At 42.7% G+C, this 22298-nt stretch overlaps 2 protein-coding genes across 15 annotated transcripts in view; one reads left to right on the top strand and one right to left on the bottom strand.

Annotated features, from left to right (window-relative positions):
* The window catches only part of nrm (neuromusculin), a 627637-nt gene that overhangs the window by 289251 nt on the left and 316088 nt on the right, over window positions 1–22298 (bottom strand). The window lies entirely within an intron of this gene.
* On the top strand, window positions 5300–22136 carry LOC140224714 (uncharacterized). Its single transcript, XM_072301098.1, has one exon. It carries the CDS (start codon window positions 10471–10473, stop codon window positions 20122–20124), a length of 9654 nt encoding a protein of 3217 aa, XP_072157199.1. The 5' UTR covers window positions 5300–10470; the 3' UTR covers window positions 20125–22136.

The following is a 22298-nucleotide window of genomic DNA, read 5'->3' as shown; positions in this document are numbered from 1 at the left end:
AGCATAGAGCGGAGCATTCTGCGAGTTCACGCCTCGCGCCATCGCGCCTTCAATTTTGCAGACGCAACACGGACATCCATCGAGCACGAATAGTTGTATCTCTGCGCCGTCATCAACGCGCGTATCTTAACTGTTGGTCAGTCTATTCCTCACCTTCTTTGTTCACCGCAACCGCCCGATTCCACCGATGGGATCGCTTTATTCTATAACTTTGTCTTATCTGTGTATTTGTAAGTAGGTCTCAAGTTTTTTCTTCGAAATTTTTTAATTTTAATTTATTTTCCGACTGAAAAGGACTCAGTTTCGAGCCGAAACGTCTCGAGTTTTCAGTGTTTATATTTTTAGGCTTGTTTCCCGTTTTTTCCCCTTGCTTTTTCATTGTCATTTTCTCGGGCTATTTCGTGAAAATTTGTACCTATACAGTAACATATGCGATATGCGTGAGCTGAAACAATATTTTCGCCTATAAATCTTAGTTGTCAGCTCTTTGATATATTACAGTAGACTATTTCCTTCTGTTGTCGGCTAATCCTCAAATTGATGAGGGAAAGACGCATGCCAATATTGCACGGAGCATCCGTGTGATTTTGACTAATTAGAGAAGATAAACATCTCGGGCGATGTTGAGGAAGTGAGTGGCGAGACGGGGAAGTAAGTTGAGATCGAAGCCGGCGAGACTGGCACTCATAAATCAAACACAGACGAAATATTTACATATTTAGAGTATCGCACCGGCACCGACACACAACAGTATGAATGTGTATCCGGGCAAATATACTCCTCTCGTGTTGCATTCCGGAGCCATGGTGTTGCCTGATGCTCGGACCAAATTCTGCAGTGAGAACCGGCATTCTGATTCTAATCCAACCTTCCTCTCTTGAATGGACCAATAGAAAAGGTGCGAATTAAAGAATTCTAATACATTATGTTTCGAATTTTTTGTGCGGGTTGCATCATGACACTTATTTACTTCAGGCTAGCATTTATTACACTTATTTACTACTATTAAAAGCAAGTGAATGTGTGATTCCTCCGATTGAATTTTATTTAAGTGAAAAACTAATTTAACTAAAAAATTACCGGAATGAACTCTTAACTAAGATATTAATGTTTTAAGATTATTTTTGTTACGGAGATTCCCCACTTACATGAAAAACGATGGTATCTTTAAATGAAATCGCGTACTACAACGGTTATTTGGCAAGCTTCTTAATCGAGCATTGTTTCTTCTTCCTTATGCTGTTCAAAGTGATAACAACGTGCAACAGCTAAGCTGCAAACGGAAATGGAGGTTGCCATTTTTTCATACCGCAGAGACTGTTACGGTAACGTGTAGAGCGCGATTTGACTCGCGCAGACTTCTATTTTTTCATGAGCAAAAGATTTGAATTTACGTAACGAAAAACGTTACATATCTTAGATAGGAGTTAATTTCAATAATATTCATGGCGCGAGTCGTATTCTACATGATATTTTGCTGTTGAAACACGTATTAGAATTTTTAGGTTCGCACCTTGTCTCTAACTGGTCCATTGGCTTTATGTGATGAATTTTAGGTGAAAAGCTGCCATCCAGATTCGATTTCAGTTCGAGTATGATTGAGGATGATACGCACCTAGACGCGTAACTCTCTCTCTCGCACTAACGAGAAATGAGACAAAAACCTCCAGCGGTTGACCTGATGACCTATTGACTAAAGGCGCTAACGACGCTTGGCGAGGATTACCTGCGACGTCGCGACGCTGCTAAGCTCACGGGGATGAATCTGCGAGGTCAACGCCGTTAAGAGCCGACGAAGAAAAGGCAAAAAGCGACGCTAGACGGTCGTGTGCTGGTGACATTAACGAGACAAATGAATGAAAAAACGCTTTTTGCTCGGCTGACACGCGTGATTGATGTACTTTCGAGAAATTTATTGAGTTAAATACTGGAAAAGACGAAAATTTAGCGTTCGAGATGATCAGACACCCCGGGCCCGGGACGGCGCACAGTGAAACGGGTCGATGAGAAATTCAGACACGATATAAAAACTTTGCAAGCTTTTTCAACTAACCACAAAGACATAGGAATACTATATTTTATTTCCGGTATTTGAAAAAGATTAATTGGTATTTCCCTTAGAACACTCTTACATTCTGAACCAATAAACATGGGTTTTAATATATTATCATTCGTACAACGTCATTGATGTATATAACTGGAACATACTTAGTGTGAAAATATTCCCCGTCTTTTCTACGGGTTTTCCCGACCAAAATGAACAAAATCCCCCGACTTTTCACATCGACGATATGCACGCGTAGAATTGAACACAATTCTAAGGTTGCAAGTTTGAATCAAACCATTCAATTTTGTCGCAAGAATACCTATGCAATTATTTTTGTTTATTTTTTTTAGACAAAAATTGTCTTATTTTGGCATGAGATCTGAGGATAAATCAGTGACATTTTCAGTTGGAAATGTTCAAGATACTCGAAGCAACGTGCAAACTGCGAGGGGAAATTTGGCAAAATTGAAAGGTAGTTACGATCTTTCGGAGGGAAACCAACGAGAAGTGGTTTCACTGGTTACCTCGTAGAATTTCCTTTGACGAAAACAAACATACAGATGAACATGTGACGAAATATACTAACAAATCTATGTTCATAGTCAAAAAATTCGACATGTGACGAAATATACTTATAAAAATGTGTATTTACAGTAAAAAATTTCAACATGTGACAGAAAAAACGTATAATATTTTATTTATAGTTAAAAGGCTCCACTGTGCGCCCTTGTGCCACCATCAATTACCCTCCGACGACGGGGTCTAACGTGCCGAAGCTCCAGCCGGGAGCGCGAACGCAACCCCTCCCGGTCACATTACACTGATTATAATATGACTGATTTCGGATTATCATTTGCGGCGCGGCGCTGCGCTGGGCGATCACTCTCGGCGACGCCTTTTGACGCCCCGATGCGTCGCGGCGCGGCGCGTCGCCTAGATTAATGGTTTCCAGGCCCGGTCAAAGGACGCGCGGGTGCGTGTCATCCACCGTTATTGTGACGCCCAACAATTTCGGTGGGGTCGCACTGAAACCGAGTTCAGCGTGAAAAAGAGGATCTGATAAATTCTCACTTTTTCGTCCGGGGTATCCCAATTGTTATCACAGATTTTGAAAAAGAGCTAGGCTTTGCGCGGTTTAAATACTGAATGCAGCCATTTAAGTGTACTCTTAATTACATAGTTCCTTTTTAAGTATAAACTTAACCCTCACATGCCCAAACCGGTTCAAATTTACCTGCGGCTTGCAAATAAATGTGCCCTGCGGGTTGCCTAGGACCGGTACATCCGAGCTTTAGATATGTGTCTATTATACATCCTAAAAAAAATAACGCTGACATTAAATAGAAAAAAAAGTGAAAAAATCGAGTGTCAACACATCGTACGCATTTGCGCCCAAATCTGAGACATGACATCCTATTGGCAGCATAGAGCGGAACATTGCAAGTTCACGCCTCACGTCATCGCGCCTTCAATTTTGTCGACGCAACACGGACATCCATCAAGTACGAATAGTTGTATCTCTGCGCCGTGATCAAAGCGCGTATTTTTGTGTAGGGAAGGAGAACCTCTTGAACGCGAGGTTTGTCATGCGTTTAAGAGCAGATGAAATGTGCACAAATCAGCATTAAAACCATTTTATAAGCTAAAACTTCAAAGCTCTTAAACGAATAATGCTGTGAAGAATCTCTACTATAAATCCCTGCTCTTCAGATATCTTAAGTTCCCTGTGTTGATAGAGTCTCTTCCATTTCCTGTGTATCTCTGCTTTTCCCGCCGAATTAAACTCTCGTTCTATTTTCCTAGTTTCCCCTCCTTATTCTTCGGCCACTAAAAACTCCGTGAACGTCATGGCTCAAAGATAACATTCTAATCCTTCTCAGCGTAGCCAAATCTAAACGGCTAAACCCTCGGTCAACGCTCAGACGTTGAAAAATAGCCAGTCCCATTCCGTCGCAGCTCTCGCTAATTCCGCAAAACTATTTTTTTCTCCGGTGAATATCAATAAACTAATCGATTCCAGAGGTGGCAACCTACCTGGATAAAAATCGATTGTTTTGCACGCATCTCAATGGACGAAAGTAAGTCTTACGAACCTGCGAGAGTCGGTGTTGTTCGTATTTCCCGCCAAAACGGCAACGCATGTGAGGACCCAGGACAAGACGCGGGCCTAAATCCAGGCGGCACATTTAGGAGGACCGTAAATCTTTCACGAGACATTCCGAATTTATTTATCGCAGTTTAAGAACACCTTGCCCGGAGGTGTTTATCAGGTACGACCCCCCCTCCCGGAACCCCTCCTTCGGCTCCCACCCAGCGCGTCGCCGACCGTTTTTCAAGACCCGCTTTTGCCTGCGCGAAATTCACCTGTGAACAAACCCCAGCATAAAATATGTATGCCTCACACATGGGAGGGTGGGGGCGGGGGAGAGGTGTTAGCGGCGGTACAAGACACAGATTAGGACACCGCGTCGAGCACGGGTTGCCTCATGTAGCAGCTCCGATAGATTCCTCCACATGAAAAGGTGAGGCGATTCCGAGCTGAAAATATAATGACAAACATCGTGTGAAGATCAATTTTATTTTGAAAAAACCCACATTTTTTTTTTTTTTTTTTTTAATTTATTTTGTATTTTTCTAGAAATGAAGCTCCCGATTTTAAGTTTTTGGCTATCAATTTGATCTAATTACGAATTTTCTTCAATTCATTCGCTGTATTCTGACGTGCTGAGAAAAACGTCGTATGAACATGCGAGTATTGCCAAAATTTTCTTTTTGGAACATTCATTGTTGAGGAACTTCATGAATATTTTTCCTTGGATTTTTCAGATATGGTGGATTGAATTGCGAGTGAAATTCCTTGAAAAATTGGGAGAAAAATATACACGAGCTCCCTTGAAAAATCGTATTTTTGAGAGAAAATCTGGCAACAACTGAAGGCTCATACGACGTTTTTTCTTAACACGGCATGTTTTTCTCATTTAAGTCAACGATGAGAATTTTAAATGCCACGTATATTTTAAAAAATGTCTCCGCTTCTATTCGATTGGTAAAAAATACGAGGAATCTTCGTAGAAATCAAGTTTTTTCACATTTCTCTCAAAACCTGGCTTTTGACAGTTACGCTGTTCACCTAAAAACCCGTTCAAGTCCGTGAAAAATGAACACGTTCCTCTCAGTTAATTCAAATTTCATCAGAAACAAATTGGCAACGTCGAAATATCCATACAACGTTCTGCCTTAGCACGGCAGCGTATCAAGAGTGGCGGTAGCCACCCCCGGTCGAGGAAAATGACGTCCTACTAAAGTCCCGATAACAAACGGGTGGCCGACACTCTTAGTCACAGGCAACTCCCTTAATCTGAAAATTGATTCGATTTAGAATGGAATTCAGAGCAAACGGCGGCACGGATTCCAACGATCTTGGTGTCTATGGACGCAGCTAAGTTAGCCGGATGGCGTTTAAGGGTTTCATTAAGATCCATCGAGTTTTCAAAAAGTTATAAGCACTTAATGACCCAAAACAAGGAAAATTTTACTTTTTACTTTGCCGGGAAATTTGAATTTCAAGAATCCAGGGTCCTGAGAAAGTCACTCAAATTCCGCGATAACGGTAAACCTTAGACCCATAAAAGTGGGTACCTAAAGAATCGTCATGTTACCGTGTCCATGGGTTTTTACAGTTTTCTAACATTCCTAGTGAACCAAAAGAGAAATTACGGAAAATACGACTAAACTGCCCGTCATGACCATCTTTAACAACAGATTTCTCGCTTACCCGGCCGCAGATTGTAATGGAGCCTATGTAAAGGGCACTCCGTGAAGATGTGAGGATTTCATTTTGCCACATAAAAAAGCGCTTTATCTCACGGATAATCCAGCATCCGCTTACATCCTTCAAAATTTTAGCTATAATTTTTGAATTTAGAAAAAAACCAGTAATATAATGGTTCAACGCCATTGGTTCATTCTGTTCAGGTTCGTCCGAGTTTCGGGAACGAAATTCCTGTCGTCGTTATCAACCTCCATCTACTGTATTTATTTGTGAATAATGAACAGATTTAATTTAAAAGTTCAATTCATTTTAGATCCTAACTAATATTACACACTTATATTATTACGCCCACTTTTATCCCGATACACTACTTCATTGGTTTCTTAAAAATCTCAAGTGATTTCTGGTCGGTCGTTACCAACCTCTTTACTTTAACTAGTTGTGAATAGATTTACCTAATTTGGATAAGAGTTTAATTCTTTGTAGATGCTAACTACTATATTTACATACTCATATTATTACGTCTCACGTGTTCTACTGGAGCCCGATATTCTATTACCTTAGTTTCTCTTAAAATGTTCAAGTGGTATCTTTATTTTATTGAACGAAAATGTGACAAATTTTTAAGTGAGGTTATGTCGTCTTGTTGATGTCAGTACCTGACCTAAGCGATAGATGTAATTCAGGTAAATTATGTTAACGAAATTACACCGAAATTGTGCCAAACTCTCCAAAGGAAGCAGCATTTACATCACAGAATGTATTCTCACTACTAAAGTCTAAAAATTACTGGAATATGAGCCTCGGCCTTCACATGCGACTGTCACTGAACGTCGACCAAAATTTATTCGCTCTATATCTTGCCATCAACCTATGTGCACTGGAGTGATTATGCTTCTCTGAAGTGTATGTTATTTACATTAAGAACATGTTTCCTTCATGATTTATCTTGGAATCCTCCTATCTCTTCTACCGTTCTTGTTACGCGTGGCTTGCGAACCTGAGTATGTGAGGCACAATTCCATCCCTTTTCGGAACAGTTCAATCATAGGTCAACTTAATGTCACATAATCAAAGGTCTTTGACTGTGAGCATTTGCTCAAATTGGTTTCTTCTGAGTCTCTTTGATTTTGCGTCAGGAGTTGTTAGAAACTTCATTTTGCCCAACAATGTATAACAAGGTCTTTAATGAAAGGTATGTACCCGTTTTATTCTCATAATTTCATAAGTTGATGATAAAAATACAATGAAGGCTTCATTTTCTTGCATCGATTACTGTGTGAAATGGGTGCGTCCATTCTTCCTCTGTTCAAAAGCGTAACGGAATAAATTGCTTATCTGTTACGAGGACTACAGTAGTAAGATTCGTAGGTACGTGTTCCTGCCTAGTTCCATTGGAATAAGTGTGATCGTGTTAATCAAGGCTAAATACAATTAGACCCCATGGTATCAATGTAATCATAAATGCCTCTCCACTCTTACCAACTAGGTGCGGCATATCCTCCGATCAAGAGATGGAGATTGCCGTCTCAGTAGGTACGAGGGTGAGCCTACGAACCCAGGTATGGTGACCGTAAGTACCGCTTTGGCCTCTCACATTCAGATGAGCCTTTTTTTCTAATGAACTCATGCCAATACTTAGATCTCCAGACTTATTCACTGCATTAAGAACACATAAGATAATAAATTAAATAGGTCAAGTCAGTTGTCAATCTTTATACCAAGTGCAGGTACCAACATAATTTTTTGTTATTGGGTGGACAAAAGACACTAGCTGCAACGCAGCGATTCATAGATTTAATTGTTCCCAACCGATCCGTGATCTGGCGTCAATCCTTTGGATAAAAAGATCACGATAGTTCCATTATTAATAATTAGAAACATCATTTAATTTGACAACAGTTCTGTGTGCGTTTCCCACTGTCTGAAGTTCAGTAAAAATAAGGACTCAAAATTCCACGATCATCACATTCAGAGTCCGCCAAAACGAAAATGACGTAGACAGCTCACGACTTGGTACCAACATAACTTTTTCCAACCAACGGAACACACTATCCGCGACACATAGGTTCAAGGGGCTCCTTTCCCCCTGATCTTTAATCTGGCGTCTTTTTTTTAAATAAAAATTACGATGATTACATTATTATTCATTATTTACATTATGTAGATCAACAGCAGTTCTGTAAACGTTTGATCAATTATTACACATCTTTCAGTGAAAAATCGATTGTGGTTGCCACCTTGTTAATGACGTAGTTTCTCGTCAACCAATGAACACTCGAGTCGTCCTAACTAGAGTAGCGTCTTTCGAAATCAATTTCTGATTGGCTCCTTTTTTTACGTTTCCTCTGTTGAACCCATTGTTGAACCGCGGAACGAACAAGACAGCAAATAGAAACCAACAACAGGAACAAAACATAACCTGATCACTCAGATCACTGATTTTAAGATTATATCCATTTTCATTTTCACACAAAGAAAAATCATTTTAACCAATTTTGATTTAAATAAAGAAAAATCTACTCTTGTTGGTGCATTTCAAACGGTGTTCGTACTTTTTTTATTATCGTTTTGTCATATAAGATAAAACGACACGTTGATTTCATCATATTTTCCTCATTCCATCTCCTTCTAGTGAAGTTTGAGTGAACACTGTGTCACTGTGCCATTTCTTTCTAGTCTATTAATTCTATTAGTGATCTATTAATTATTTGTGCCTTCGTTAATTAGGTAAAATATCTAAGCTTTATTACATTCCATATTTTGCTTGAGAGAGGAAGTACACTCAACTTTCCAAGTCCCTTTTCTAACACTTGGATAACGTGTCTCCTCGTTTCTCTGGAAAAGAAACCTATTTTTCCTACTTTATATGAGTTAAGACTCTCTTCTTTGTGCCAATCCATTTGTGGGCAAGATCCCACAAGTTGAGTTTTACTCTTTATACACATATTTTGCTATGGTATAAGTTGAGACCTTTCTCTCTATACTGCGCTTTTTATCTTGTCCCATAAGAAGAGTTTCACTCTTTATGCAAAATACCTGCGCTTGTGTAATTTGAGTTTCTTGCTCCTTACACTCACCAGTTCTTATCGCATAAGTTGAGTTCGCTCTTTATGCAAATATTTTGAAATCGTATAAGTTGAGTATTGCACTCTTTATACGTAGAATCTCTTGTTGCATAAGAAGAGTTTCACTCCTTATGCAAAATACCTGCACTTGTGTAATTTGAGTTTCTTGCTCCTTACACTCACCAGTTCTTATCGCATAAGTTGAGTTCGCTCTTTATGCAAATATTTTGAAATCGTATAAGTTGAGTATTGCACTCTTTATACGTAGAATCTCTTGTCGCATAAGAAGAGTTTCACTCTTTATGCAAAATACCTGCACTTGTGTAATTTGAGTTTCTTGCTCCTTACACTCACCAGTTCTTATCGCATAAGTTGAGTTCGCTCTTTATGCAAATATTTTGAAATCGTATAAGTTGAGTATTGCACTCTTTATACGTAGAATCTCTTGTCGCATAAGAAGAGTTTCACTCTTTATGCAAAATACCTGCACTTGTGTAATTTGAGTTTCTTGCTCCTTACACTCACCAGTTCTTATCGCATAAGTTGAGTTCGCTCTTTATGCAAATATTTTGAAATCGTATAAGCTGAGTATTGCACTCTTTATACGCAGAATCTCCTGTCGCATAATTTGAGTTTCACTCTTTATGCAAAATATCTGCACTTGTGTAATTTGAGTTTCTTGCTCCTTACACTCACCAGTTCTTATCGCATAAGTTGAGTTCGCTCTTCATGCAAATATTTTGAAATCGTATAAGCTGAGTATTGCACTCTTTATACGTAGAATCTCCTGTCGCATAATTTGAGTTTCACTCTTTATGCAAAATACCTGCACTTGTGTAATTTGAGTTTCTTGCTCCTTACACTCACCAGTTCTTATCGCATAAGTTGAGTTCGCTCTTTATGCAAATATTTTGAAATCGTATAAGTTGAGTATTGCACTCTTTATACGTAGAATCTCTTGTCGCATAAGAAGAGTTTCACTCTTTATGCAAAATACCTGCACTTGTGTAATTTGAGTTTCTTGCTCCTTACACTCACCAGTTCTTATCGCATAAGTTGAGTTCGCTCTTTATGCAAATATTTTGAAATCGTATAAGCTGAGTATTGCACTCTTTATACGCAGAATCTCCTGTCGCATAATTTGAGTTTCACTCTTTATGCAAAATATCTGCACTTGTGTAATTTGAGTTTCTTGCTCCTTACACTCACCAGTTCTTATCGCATAAGTTGAGTTCGCTCTTCATGCAAATATTTTGAAATCGTATAAGCTGAGTATTGCACTCTTTATACGTAGAATCTCCTGTCGCATAATTTGAGTTTCACTCTTTATGCAAAATATCTGCACTTGTGTAATTTGAGTTTCTTGCTCCTTACACTCACCAGTTCTTATTGCATAAGTTGAGTTCGCTCTTTATGCAAATAATTTCTAATCGTATAAGTTGAGTTCGCTCTTCATACGCATTATCTCTCATCGCATAAGTTGAGTTTCACTCTTTATGCAGATTATCCGTACTTGTGTAATTTGAGTTTCCTGCTCTTTACACCCACTACCTCTTATATTTTGGTAGTTAACACTTATTGCAATGCCAAGCAAAGCTCGACGATTGAAAGCCAAGCGGAAGGCACAGCATGCTGCTAAGCGATCTGATGTTGTGTTTCCTACAGGTACTAACGATCAGGATTGCAATACTCTTTCAACCTCTTTGTTAATTCAGGGAATTGATGAAAAGACTATTGAAAAATCCTTTAGAAAAAGAGCCTACGATAAAGTACGAAAGGCTCTTTCAAAATGTGATCCTACCGAAGGCGAAAATCAGCCTGAACGGGAAGATGATTCACCATCCTGCGATTTGGAAGGAGCCTCTGGTGCTAAATTTGGATATGTCAGCCTTCCAGAAATTGCAGATGACAACATATCAGATAATGGTTTGTGTCCTCACGAAATACCACTCCATTTTGGACATGAAACTAACGTTAATAATGACCGTACTTGTCATGATTCAATTTTGAGTGAGAAGGCCACGCCTCATCTCCTAAAGTTGACTCGTAGTCACTCTCTTGCTGGGGAGCCGAGAGATTCTCCTCCAATGATCTGTCCAGAAACTCAGGTCAGTCAAAACCTCAACTACAACTGTTCTCCTGATTTGGCGTCTGTTTGCCTCCAGGATCAGTTGAGCAGCCACCCAATTTCTGGGTCTTATGTTCAACCCCAGGCTCCTCGTGCTTCCACCATGTGTGACATTGTCAATGTACCCCATGCACCTCCTCATACGGAGAGTGGTCAAGAGCATCTTAGTTTAGAGCCTCTTACTCCTATCTGTCGATTCATGAAGAAAATAAGAACGCGGATAGGAGGAGAATATCGGGGTATTCGAGTCCGAGCCGTTCCCTCAGCAGACTCTCTCTCTGTGCCTGCCGATGGTAACGAAGAAGGCTCGGTTGTATCATCTCCTCCGGCAAAGAGACCTAGGTTAACAAATACCGATTGGTACGATGAACTAAGTCAGCAAGAAAATGATTTTCTTGTCGAACTTTCCAGCCCAGAAATATCTATGCATTCTGAAGATGAGGCTGTTACTTCCAGCCATGAACTCTTTGATTGCGTCACCGTAGCATCTCCCCGGAAGAAAAAACCTAGGTTGTCCAATTCCGAAAGCTGTGACCTACTAAATCAGCATGAAAATGATTTAGTAGTCCAACTTTCCGGTACGGACTTATCTATGGATTCTGGGGTTGAGGCTGTCGCTCTCAGCCAAGACCTCAGCGCACAAGAGTTCATCGAGTCATATGCTGCAGAACATTCACTTTCCACTTCAGAAAGTGAATCTGAAACTGTAGCTCGAAATGAATCTCTCTCTATTGGAGTTGATTCTCCGGTGCCAACAAAAAGAAAGCGAAAACTGCATTTCTGGGGAGCCAGAAAAAGTCGGTGGTACAAAAAGCAGTACGCTCTGATTCGCAAGGAAGTTGCCAAAAATGTGTCGGAAGCATTTTCCAGTGCAGGGCTTCTCAGACGCTACAACGATGATAAGAATAAAAAAAAGCGTAGCTCCAAGCAGAAATCATCTTCTCTTGGTAGAAAGAAAAAAGGAAGAATTTCATCTAAAGGTAACGGTGCATCCATGCGTAAAAATGCTGCTCCACCGCCTGAAGATGATCTTCCGAATCAAAATAACTTTCCACCGATAAGAGTAGGAAATACCACCGCTCAAGAGGAGGTGGAAAAGAATATCGAGAATCCTGACTCCTCTGCACCTCGACCAGGGCCTGTCCAGACTTGTTCGATTGACAGGATCGGTGAGCAGCCACTTTCGGTTTCAAAGAGGAATCATCCTTCAAGGCTAGCAGCCCGACTTTCGAGGCCCTCTACGTTCCGGAGGAATGTACCGAAAGCCAGGATTAACCGACCGATTTTCAATAAAACTTTCAAAAGTTTCAAAGTTTACTCCAGAGGTAAATTAAGAAGGAATGTCTTCATACTCCAATCTCCCGAGGGTATGATAGAAAAAAATATCTCTTCTCGTTTAAAGGGCTCTCAAGTAAGCGCAGCGATGGAAGCCGAGACCTTGGTTAAATGGTGTATGATCCATCGTAAAAGGTTACTCGCTCAGTTCAAAAGTGTTCATAAAGAGTTGGTGTCTGAATGCGATACTCGACTCACCATCGCTAGAAATCTCTCGAAAGAAGACGATTGTTGTGCCGCCATTTTGGGCCCCAAACAACATACCTCGTTCACTGAGAGTTATTTTAATGAGCTCTCTTACAAGGCCATCCCTTCAGCTCGTGGTCCCCTCATTTTCGATAACGAAGGCGTTGTTCAAAATGTCTTTCGATACTGGGAAAATGCGCGGAAATCTCATAAGTGGCCTTGCGAAAGTGATGTCTGTAAAGTGAACGAGGCAGATGCGACAAATAAAGTGAAGAAAATACTTTCCGAACTATCTCAGTCTGTCGTTTTAAAGGCAATAGTCCTTTTTATCGTGAGTATGAATGATTGCTCCAATAGAGTGTGCGTTGAGAGCCCTATTAAATCAGGCCATACGCTATCCTGCAGACTCGATGACGGTAAAGGAGCTCCGTTCGTCGTGTTGCAGAACCTGGGGCCTCATTACCCTCGTGTAAGATCATTACTTCGTCAGTTGCAAACCCTAAAACGACTCTTGCATAAGATTGACGACCTTGATTTTGCATTATATAACGGAAACGTATCCGAGTTGGCCGCTGTGGCAGAAGCAGCGAAGTTAAAAGGCGGAGAGTTCGAAGTGGGCGGACAAAAATTCGTTTCCGAAGATGAAATCCAAGTTAAGTTCCAAAAAAGCTTTAAAGCCCATAAGAAATTAATGGAGGACCTCCCGCGAAACTACTGCTTGTGCTGCGAGAGGCTCATGCATCTGCGAAGTTTAAAGTCCGTCGAGAAGATGAAGCCGATCGAGAATCAGACGTGGCTGGAGATTTTCGCATACGCGGTACTAACAGATGCGTGTTGCGATTGGATCTGTGACTACTGTCACTCGAAAATACAAAACAACACCATACCTCCGATCGCATCCATCAATCAAATGGAAGTTCCTCCGATTCCACCAGAAATTGGATGTTTGAACAGCTTCGAGAAAATGTTCATTCAACTCGTTAAAGCCTTCCAAGTTGTGGTCAAAGCGGGGACGGTAATGAACCGGAAAATACCGTCGGCCCACTTAACCTCCAAGGTTGTGGGGAGGACTTTCCATTTGCCGCTGCCCTTAGAACTTACCCTTAAAAGAGTTTTAGAGTCAGGGCAAACAACTTTGCCCAACCAAGAATTGTTCATTCTAGTGAGAGGTCTTCCCACCAAAAACAGGAAAGTCTGGGAGTCCGTGGTGAACGTCACTAACGTCTTGAGGGCTTTACAGTGGCTGAAGAAGAATAATCCGTTGTACGAGAAAGTCGAAATACCGAAATCGGCTGAGGAGCTATTGCGTTACCTCCCAGACACAGAAACGGCTCCGAAAAGCACTGCGGGAAGAGATCGCTCAACCGCAGAATCTGATCCGGACGAGCCTGATGCCGAATGTGATCCGGACGAGCCTGATCCAGACTCTGGTTCGGACGAACCTGATGCAGATTCTGATCCGGATGAGCCCGATTCGGAATCCGATGAGGCACAACCTGCACCGTCGGAAGCTAGTCTGGACACAGAGATCTCTGATGACGAGCCGCAAAACATTCAGCATGGCGCAAGGAATCTATCAGAAAAGTCCGTCAATCAAAGAGCTGTTCACGACTCAACAGGAATCAACGCGGCAGATGTCCTTGCTGCGGATTTGAATGTTGAAGAGGATTTAATAAATAATTCCACCGATGCACCGCAACATCATGATTCTCCGCAGAGGAGCGACTCTCTGAATCACGAACTTGCCAGAGAAGAACCTCTCTTGCAGGCAGACACTTCTTATCCGGACGCGGATGCCGATCAAGAAGTCAATAATGAGCCTGCTTGTTTTCTTGAAGAATCGAACGTCTCCCTTGACGCTGGGCAAGGCCAAATCGATGGTGACGAGATTGTCGGAGCCGAAGCCGAGGAAACAGGTCCAGAAAGACCTCTCCGACCTGGTCACCGCCTGAATGATTCGCTGCCACCGTTGCAGAACATAGCTGCCATGCTTACCCAGCGGGACAAAGAGGATGAGTTTTATGCTCCTTACACTATTTTTCCCATTTACGGTAAGAGAGAAAATCATCGCGCCAAAGATTTGTACCAAATGTTAAAAATTCAGGAGCCCAGCGTTAACTCGAGAAGTGCCAAGCTGGATGCGATGTGTTTTCCTGATTTGTTCCCCGATGGGAAAAACTATTTCCAAGTGGACAGAGAGGTCCAAGTCGACTTTACGAATTTCGTTCATGCGAAATTGTTCCATCGGCAACCTCAGTTCAGGAAAAACACGCAATACCTCTTCTACCTGTTAAATCAAGCCACCATGCGAGAGTTGGCGGCTGGCATTTATCAGGTTCTGAATGTGGTTCACGGTAATATGACCGCCTCGGAGTTTCTGAAGAAAATGGAGGCAGGAGAATTCAGTAAGGACCTGACGAGTGTTTTCAGTAGAGTACGGAACACGGAAGAATACTGGAAAAAGCCCCACAGTGAAATTTTATCAATGATCGAGACGTATGGGCCGCCCACTTTCTTCCTCACTTTGGCACCGGCAGACTACGATGACAAAGATCTCGAGGCGTACTTGAAAGAACTCGACGGAGATGAAAAAAACACCAAACAGGCAGCAGGTCTCATCGCAGGTGATGTAGGTCCTGTCTGTAGGTATTATCATCAGAAGTTATCGGCTATGCTAGCTTTCTTGGCAGAGCCCGGTGGAGGACCTCTGGGCGTCATTGAACACTTTGTTTGGCGCAGGGAATATCAAACCAGAGGAGCTCCACATTGGCATACCCTCCTTTGGGTGAAAGATGCACCGGTGCTGGGCAAGTCCTCCAGCGAAGAGGTAGCCAAGTTCATCCAGGATCACATTACTTGTGAAATTCCGGACAAAAAGACTTTCCCAACGTTACATGCCAAGGTCACTAAATACCAGCAACACCATTGTAACAATTACTGCAAGCGGAAAAAGACTTATAAAAACGGTGTTAAAACAGTATGCCGCTTTGATTTCCCTCGCGCCGCTCGGTCTACTTTCGAACTGCGCGATGCACCTACCGCTATAGCTGGTAGGAGAAATCTGGTCAAGAATTCGAGACTGTACGATTTGCCTCGTGCGAACGGAGCCGAACGTATCAATGATTATAACCCTGCCACTATGCTCGTTTGGGTGGGCAATATGGACTTACAGTACGTCGGTGACAAAGCCGCCATAATTGGCAAGTACATCTCCAAGTACCAGACCAAAGCTGAGACTAGTCACATGACGGACGTTTTCGACTCCATTGCCAGCGTCGAAGATGTGAACCGAAGTCTGTGGAATTACGGGCTCAGATCTCTGGCGAACCGCGAGTGCGGGGCCTTCGAGGCTGCTGATACTTTAATGAGTATACCGCTTTACAGAACAGACCCCGATACAACTTTCAAATGGGTCGATACCAGTATCCTTCGCAGCAGGAGGGTGAAGCCGAAAAAAGAGATAGAAAAGATGGATCCTAACGATGTTGACGTGTTCTGTCCTAGTATAATCGACACCCACTATCCGAACAGACCGTGCGAAATGAACGACGTCTGTTTGTACGATTATGCGAAATATTGGGACATCGTTAAGAGTCGACCGATCAGAGAACCACTCCCTACCTTCTATCCTTACGGGCAGAAATATGTGCGCAAAAGGAAGCGACCGCACATCATCCAGCACTACAGATGCGACCCGAAACAAAAGCCAGAACAGTATTTTTACAGTTTACTGTTGCTATTCAAACCGTGGCGAAGAATCGGTGCGTTGAAAGGTCAGTACGACACCTATACGGAGGCGTTCGACGCTGAAAAACACACCCTTCAGGAGGCAATGAAATACCATGAAAAGGTCTCCGAAATCATCGCTGCCCATGATGCAGTAACCGAACTCATAGAGGCCAAATGTAGAGAGTTCGGAGAAGAGAATCCAGAACTGCCGGACGACAACTTGCTAGGTCCTGAGGCACTGGAATTCAGACGCGTGGAAGCGCAACGGGCAATGCAAGACTTCCATGATGCTGCAAATTTACAGCCCGAGCACGATTTGGCATGGCTGGAATCGCAGCTGAACCCTGATCAGCGTAGAGTCTACGAGAATATAAAAGGAAGATTGTCTCGATACGTCACGAGTCACGAGAAAAATCCTGACGACTACGAGGCGAAGGACCCGATGAGGAAATTCGTCTCCGGTGTTGGAGGGACTGGAAAGTCCTATTTGATAAAAGCTCTCACCCAGTGGGTCAAGCAGGAATTGAAGAGAAAAATTGCGTTGACGGCACCTACTGGTGCAGCTGCATCCGAAATCAAAGGAGTCACAGTCCACAGGCTGCTTCAACTGCCTGTAGAGCACGGCGACAGCTTGAAATACACTCGCCTCTCCGATCATGTTCTGGAGATATTGAGAGCAGAACTGGAGGGCGTAGTTCTCATAGTCATCGATGAAATCTCCATGGTCTCGAGTATGAATTTCATGATGATACACCTGAGACTGTCCGAGATTTACGACTGTCACGAAAAAGCTCCCTTCGGCGGCATAAATATACTAGCCGTAGGAGACTTGCTTCAGCTGAGCCCGGTGAAGGGGCGGTTCATTTTCCAGAAAATGACCGATCGAGAGTTTAAGAAGCACTTCTCCGGTGGCGTCAACATCAACTTGTGGACGGAATATTTCAAAGACTACGACGAGCTCCTGATCAACATGCGGCAACAAAGTAACCCAGAATTCTGCCAACTGTTGGACAACGCACGTCTCGGTATTTGTACCGCTGAAAATCAAGAGACTCTTCGCAGTCGCTTGTTTTCCTTCAAGAGTTCCGATCCCGATGAGAGAGCGGATGAACTGGCATCTTTTGTTCTCAGTAAAGAAAAAGAGGGACTATGTCTCATGCCCGAAAAAGCAATGTGCAACGTTTTAAACCGAAAAGCACTCTCGAAGTTACCGGGAGAAGAGATACATTTCGTCGCTGAAGACTCGATCGAGTGCAAACTGACGGACAAGAACAGAGCGCTCGCCAAGCTTCAAAAGTTGGAGGAAGATGCCACCCGAACAGCTGGTTTAGAAAAACTGATTGTCATCAAAGAGAACGCCAAAGTCATGCTGACAAAAAACATGGATGTTCCCACAGGCTTCGTGAATGGTACAACGGGAGCCGCACAGAATATAGTTGTCGATTCGAACAAGCGCCCCAGAGCTGTAACCTTGCGGACGGAACAAGATTCCCTGGAAATGCGGGAGCCCGAAGTGGGGAAGTTTGAACTACAGCCAGGCATATTCGTTCATAGAAAACAATTTCCTCTAAGACTCTCTTACGCAGGAACGATCCATAAAAGCCAGGCGATGTCCATGGATACGGTCATCGCAGATATTGGAAATCGTATCTTCTGCGCCGGACAATCTTACGTTGCCCTGTCCAGGGTCAGAACCCTGGAAGGCTTACATTTGATCAACTTCGATCCAGAGAAAATCAAAGCCCACAAGGCGGCTATCGCTGAGTACAATAGACTCCGACAGATGACTCCTCACTTAAAACATCTGGTCATGCAGTACTCTACGCACAGAAATAAACACCTCCCGGATAATCAATGGGCACCCAAAAATGCGAAGGCCCCAAACATTTACGGTAACTCTCCCACTCCCAAAAAGGGAGCGTCCGCCACTCATTGGCCAGCCTTCGTAAACAGCGATGGTGTTTCGAGCTTTGCAAACGCTAATCTACAATGCTTACTCAGCTACGAGCCTGTGCGAAATTCATTGCGGAGCTCAAGTGGAATGACTTCTTTGCGAGCTGTCGCCAAGCAATTTCAATTTAAACAAAAAGTTTCGCTTTCCTCCGAAGGTATCCGCCAAGAATTGGGGCATCGGTTTGTCGAGAAACAGGAGCAAAATCCTTCCCTCTTCTTGCACGCCTTGGTCGAGAGGAGTGAAACCTTGCAAGGGATGTGCAAATTCGCTTTGATAATCCAGAAAAAATGCAAGACCTGCGACACCAAGAGCGTCGACATTTTGGACGAGTACATTCTGCGATTACCACCTACGGGACAGAACAAGAACAAGGTCACGGAATTATTAGAAAATATTCTCTCTTGGTCCCCCATTTCGAACTCAACATGCTCTACTTGCAAGAGAAACAGCGAGGTTCAGTGCTCGGAGTTGCAGAAACTGCAAGATGTACTCTTCGTAGAGATGCCACTGTGGGAAAAGAAACCTGACGGAAGGCTTGTGAAAAACACCAAATTTCGATCACCGGCGCTTCAGACGACCACTATCACAGTCGGTGGTCATCGCTACAGGTTGCATGGAGCATTATTCCATCACGGCCCGAATTTCGAAACAGGCCACTGCGATGCTCTTGTCGTGTCTGGCAGGAAATTCATATCAGCCGACGATTGTAACGTCGCTGTAGGAAGATGGCCGAAAGGGTCTGTCGATGCTCAGCTCCTCTTTTACCGCAGAGTGGACCCATCCAATATTGGTCCGAGGCAGAAAAAACCTGCTCCGGTGAAGGATGCTACGGACAAGACTGTTCCCCCAGCGCCCTCTGCTGTCGCCAAACGAGGTGGGGAAATTCCACCGCAGACAAGATCTGACAAAACAGCTCGAAAGCGACTGAAGTTGGACGCTACAATCGCCTCAACAGAGTCCAGGAGTAAAAATGTCGCTCCGAATGCAACCACTGCCGGTCCCCTTTCGGACGCACCGAAGAGGTCCCATGCTCCTCCTCTCCTCGCCCAGAAATCGGACTTGTCTACTTTCCCAAGATTTCAAAACATGCCAGAAAATGGGAGTAAAGTGTCCTGTTACGCTAATGCAACATTACAAGCTCTGTTAAGTTTAGAACCTCTGAGGTCTGCTCTGATAAACTATCCCAGCCGCAGTGCGTTGAGAGACCTTGCAAATCTTTATCATACCTATCGAAGAGGATTGCTTTCTGCTTATACCGTTCGTATCGAAACGGATGAAAAGTTCATGCTCGCTCAGCAGCAATGTGCGAGGGAATTCATGGATTACTTGATTCTCCATAACGCTGCGTTGATGGATAGTACTAAGTTCACAGAGGTATTAGAGCTGAAATGTGCAGATTGCAGCACTGTCAGACCTATCGAGTCCACCCAATACATCCTTTCCATGCCAATACGAGGATTGCAAAGTAATATTCAGGGACTCTACTCCGCCCTAAGCGCTTGGTCTCCGAACGATGACATCCGCTGTGAGAATATATCAGCGGATGGCCAAAGATGCTCGGGCAAATGTTTTAGCCGCACAGTCGTACGAAACCCAGGCAATGTGTTGGCCATTCAAATTCTCCGCACAACTGAAATTCAGGAAGGTATTTTCGTGAAAAATGATAGATTCCAAGTGACAGAGCTTCCGACAAAAAATCTTACCCTCGGGGCAGATCGGTACGAATTACACGCAAATGTCCGTCACCATGGTTCGAGTATCGAGTCTGGACACTACACAACTGTAATTCAGACCGCTGGACAGTACGTTGAAGCGGACGATGAGAGCATAAGATCCTACGATTGGTGTAGCAATCAAGGCTGCTCTTCCGCGTATCTCTTAATTTACACCAAGCTCCAACCGTGAGGGAGAAGTATGAGAAAGAAAAGTTTGTAGCATCGGAGTAATTGAATGTTGGGAAAAAACCGAAAGATTGCATCCCTATAGTCTTATCAACCCAATTACATACTAATCCGTTTAACACAGACTTCCTCTCAATTACCATGGAATAAAGTCGCAGTTACGGAGAAAGGACTGGCAAAAGAAAAAAGAAACCAATTCTGGAAAGCAGCCGCAAACAGACCGAAAGCTGCTTTCATTTGCCTTTTTTCTAAGAAAGTTCAAGAAAACTTTCACTGTTAGTTCTTAAAATGGACAAAAAGAATTATCCATAAACTGCCTTGTCCAATGGTAGTCGGTGAGGATAGGAGCAACTATAAGGGGAGATGAGGAGGTTGCTTTATATTTTTTTTATGACACTGAAACTTACACGCATCAAAGTAGTGACTGAGTAAAAAAGTCTGGAAAGTAGCTGCAAGACGAGAACTTGTTACTTTTGCCAGACATCTTTCAATGATGCTTCTTTTTTACAAGGTCTCATAGCAAAGGTTACAAGAAAAAAAATTGTACCACTAATAAAAAACGGACAAAGGAAATCATCTGAATAAATCTTGTGTCTAAAATTGATTGGCGAGGATAGGAGCGACTATAAGGGGAGATGAGGAGGTCGCTTTAAGAAATCCACCCAAAAACGACCTGATATAAACTACAAAAACCCTCAAAAACATTTTTCGGGCAAAAAATCCGGTCGAGGAAATTGACGTGTCACTTCCTTTTAATTAAGTATAAGATAGGCAAAAACCTTTGATGAATTCCCAAAGTCCACTAAGAATAATCTATCAAAAATGTCCAAAAACTTACTCGAAAGGAAAAAATTAAAATGAAAAATACAAAAACAAACACAAAAAAACCTTGCCAAAAGCAAACAAAAAACCGATTTTGAGATAAATCCCTCGAATGAACTTGAAATCACAAAATCGGTCGAGGATGTCAACTGAAATTTTCCCCCCTTCAATTATGAGCTCTGCAACAAGCGTGACTCGCTTGAACCTTTTCATACACGAGCCGCACGAATTCAGCTCTTCTTCTCTCCTCTCCTTCCGTCCATGGACAGAGGTCCAAAATTTTTCGGATTTACTGACGCGACCGGCTGCGGCTTGATGCGTAAACATGGGTGGATTACTAAGATGACACAAAAGGTAGAGGGAAACACGTACAACCTGTCGACTTAAGTGGGATTCATTCCGTGAGGGGACTCAACTTCTCTCCACTATAACTATTCCTCTAATAATTTGGCGATTCAGAAATCCCCTCACTTCTCCGGACCCAACGTGTCCGTTGAAATGTCATCCATGATGTATCCTATACTTAACTGATAGAGTATAAGAACAATTATTACTTTCAACCTACCTACCGTCCAAAGCAAATTGTAAGCTCCCTTAAAAAAAAATCCATGTTTCAGGTGAATCATGTTTCGAAAAAGTCTAACATGTGGTTATGGAAAAATGGGTCGACTGCATGCAACCGACTTGAAGCCGACTTCAGGGATAAGAAGGCACCGATTCACTGAGAGCATCGAGCCGCAGCCGGTCGCGTCAGTAAATCCGAAAAATTTTGGACCTCTGTCCATGGACGGAAGGAGAGGAGAGAAGAAGAGCTGAATTCGTGCGGCTCGTGTATGAAAAGGTTCAAGCGAGTCACGCTTGTTGCAGAGCTCATAATTGAAGGGGGGAAAATTTCAGTTGACATCCTCGACCGATTTTGTGATTTCAAGTTCATTCGAGGGATTTATCTCAAAATCGGTTTTTTGTTTGCTTTTGGCAAGGTTTTTTTGTGTTTGTTTTTGTATTTTTCATTTTAATTTTTTCCTTTCGAGTAAGTTTTTGGACATTTTTGATAGATTATTCTTAGTGGACTTTGGGAATTCATCAAAGGTTTTTGCCTATCTTATACTTAATTAAAAGGAAGTGACACGTCAATTTCCTCGACCGGATTTTTTGCCCGAAAAATGTTTTTGAGGGTTTTTGTAGTTTAGATGTTGACACACATCCGTGTTTGCCTTCGGTTAAATATTAGCCGAGACAAACCGACATTCGCGAAGGTGTCCACAAACTGCGAGGAGCCGTTAATAACAGCGCCGGAGACGTGCCGTGCGGGTTGCATCTCAGGTGTGCGAAGGCGATTCCTCTGAGCCAGGACAC

This window comes from Bemisia tabaci, chromosome 5 (genome assembly GCF_918797505.1).
Source record: "Bemisia tabaci chromosome 5, PGI_BMITA_v3".
In the NCBI taxonomy this organism is placed as follows: domain Eukaryota; kingdom Metazoa; phylum Arthropoda; class Insecta; order Hemiptera; family Aleyrodidae; genus Bemisia; species Bemisia tabaci.
Note: the sequence above shows the minus strand (reverse complement) of the source record. Positions and strands in the feature narration are given on the sequence as shown.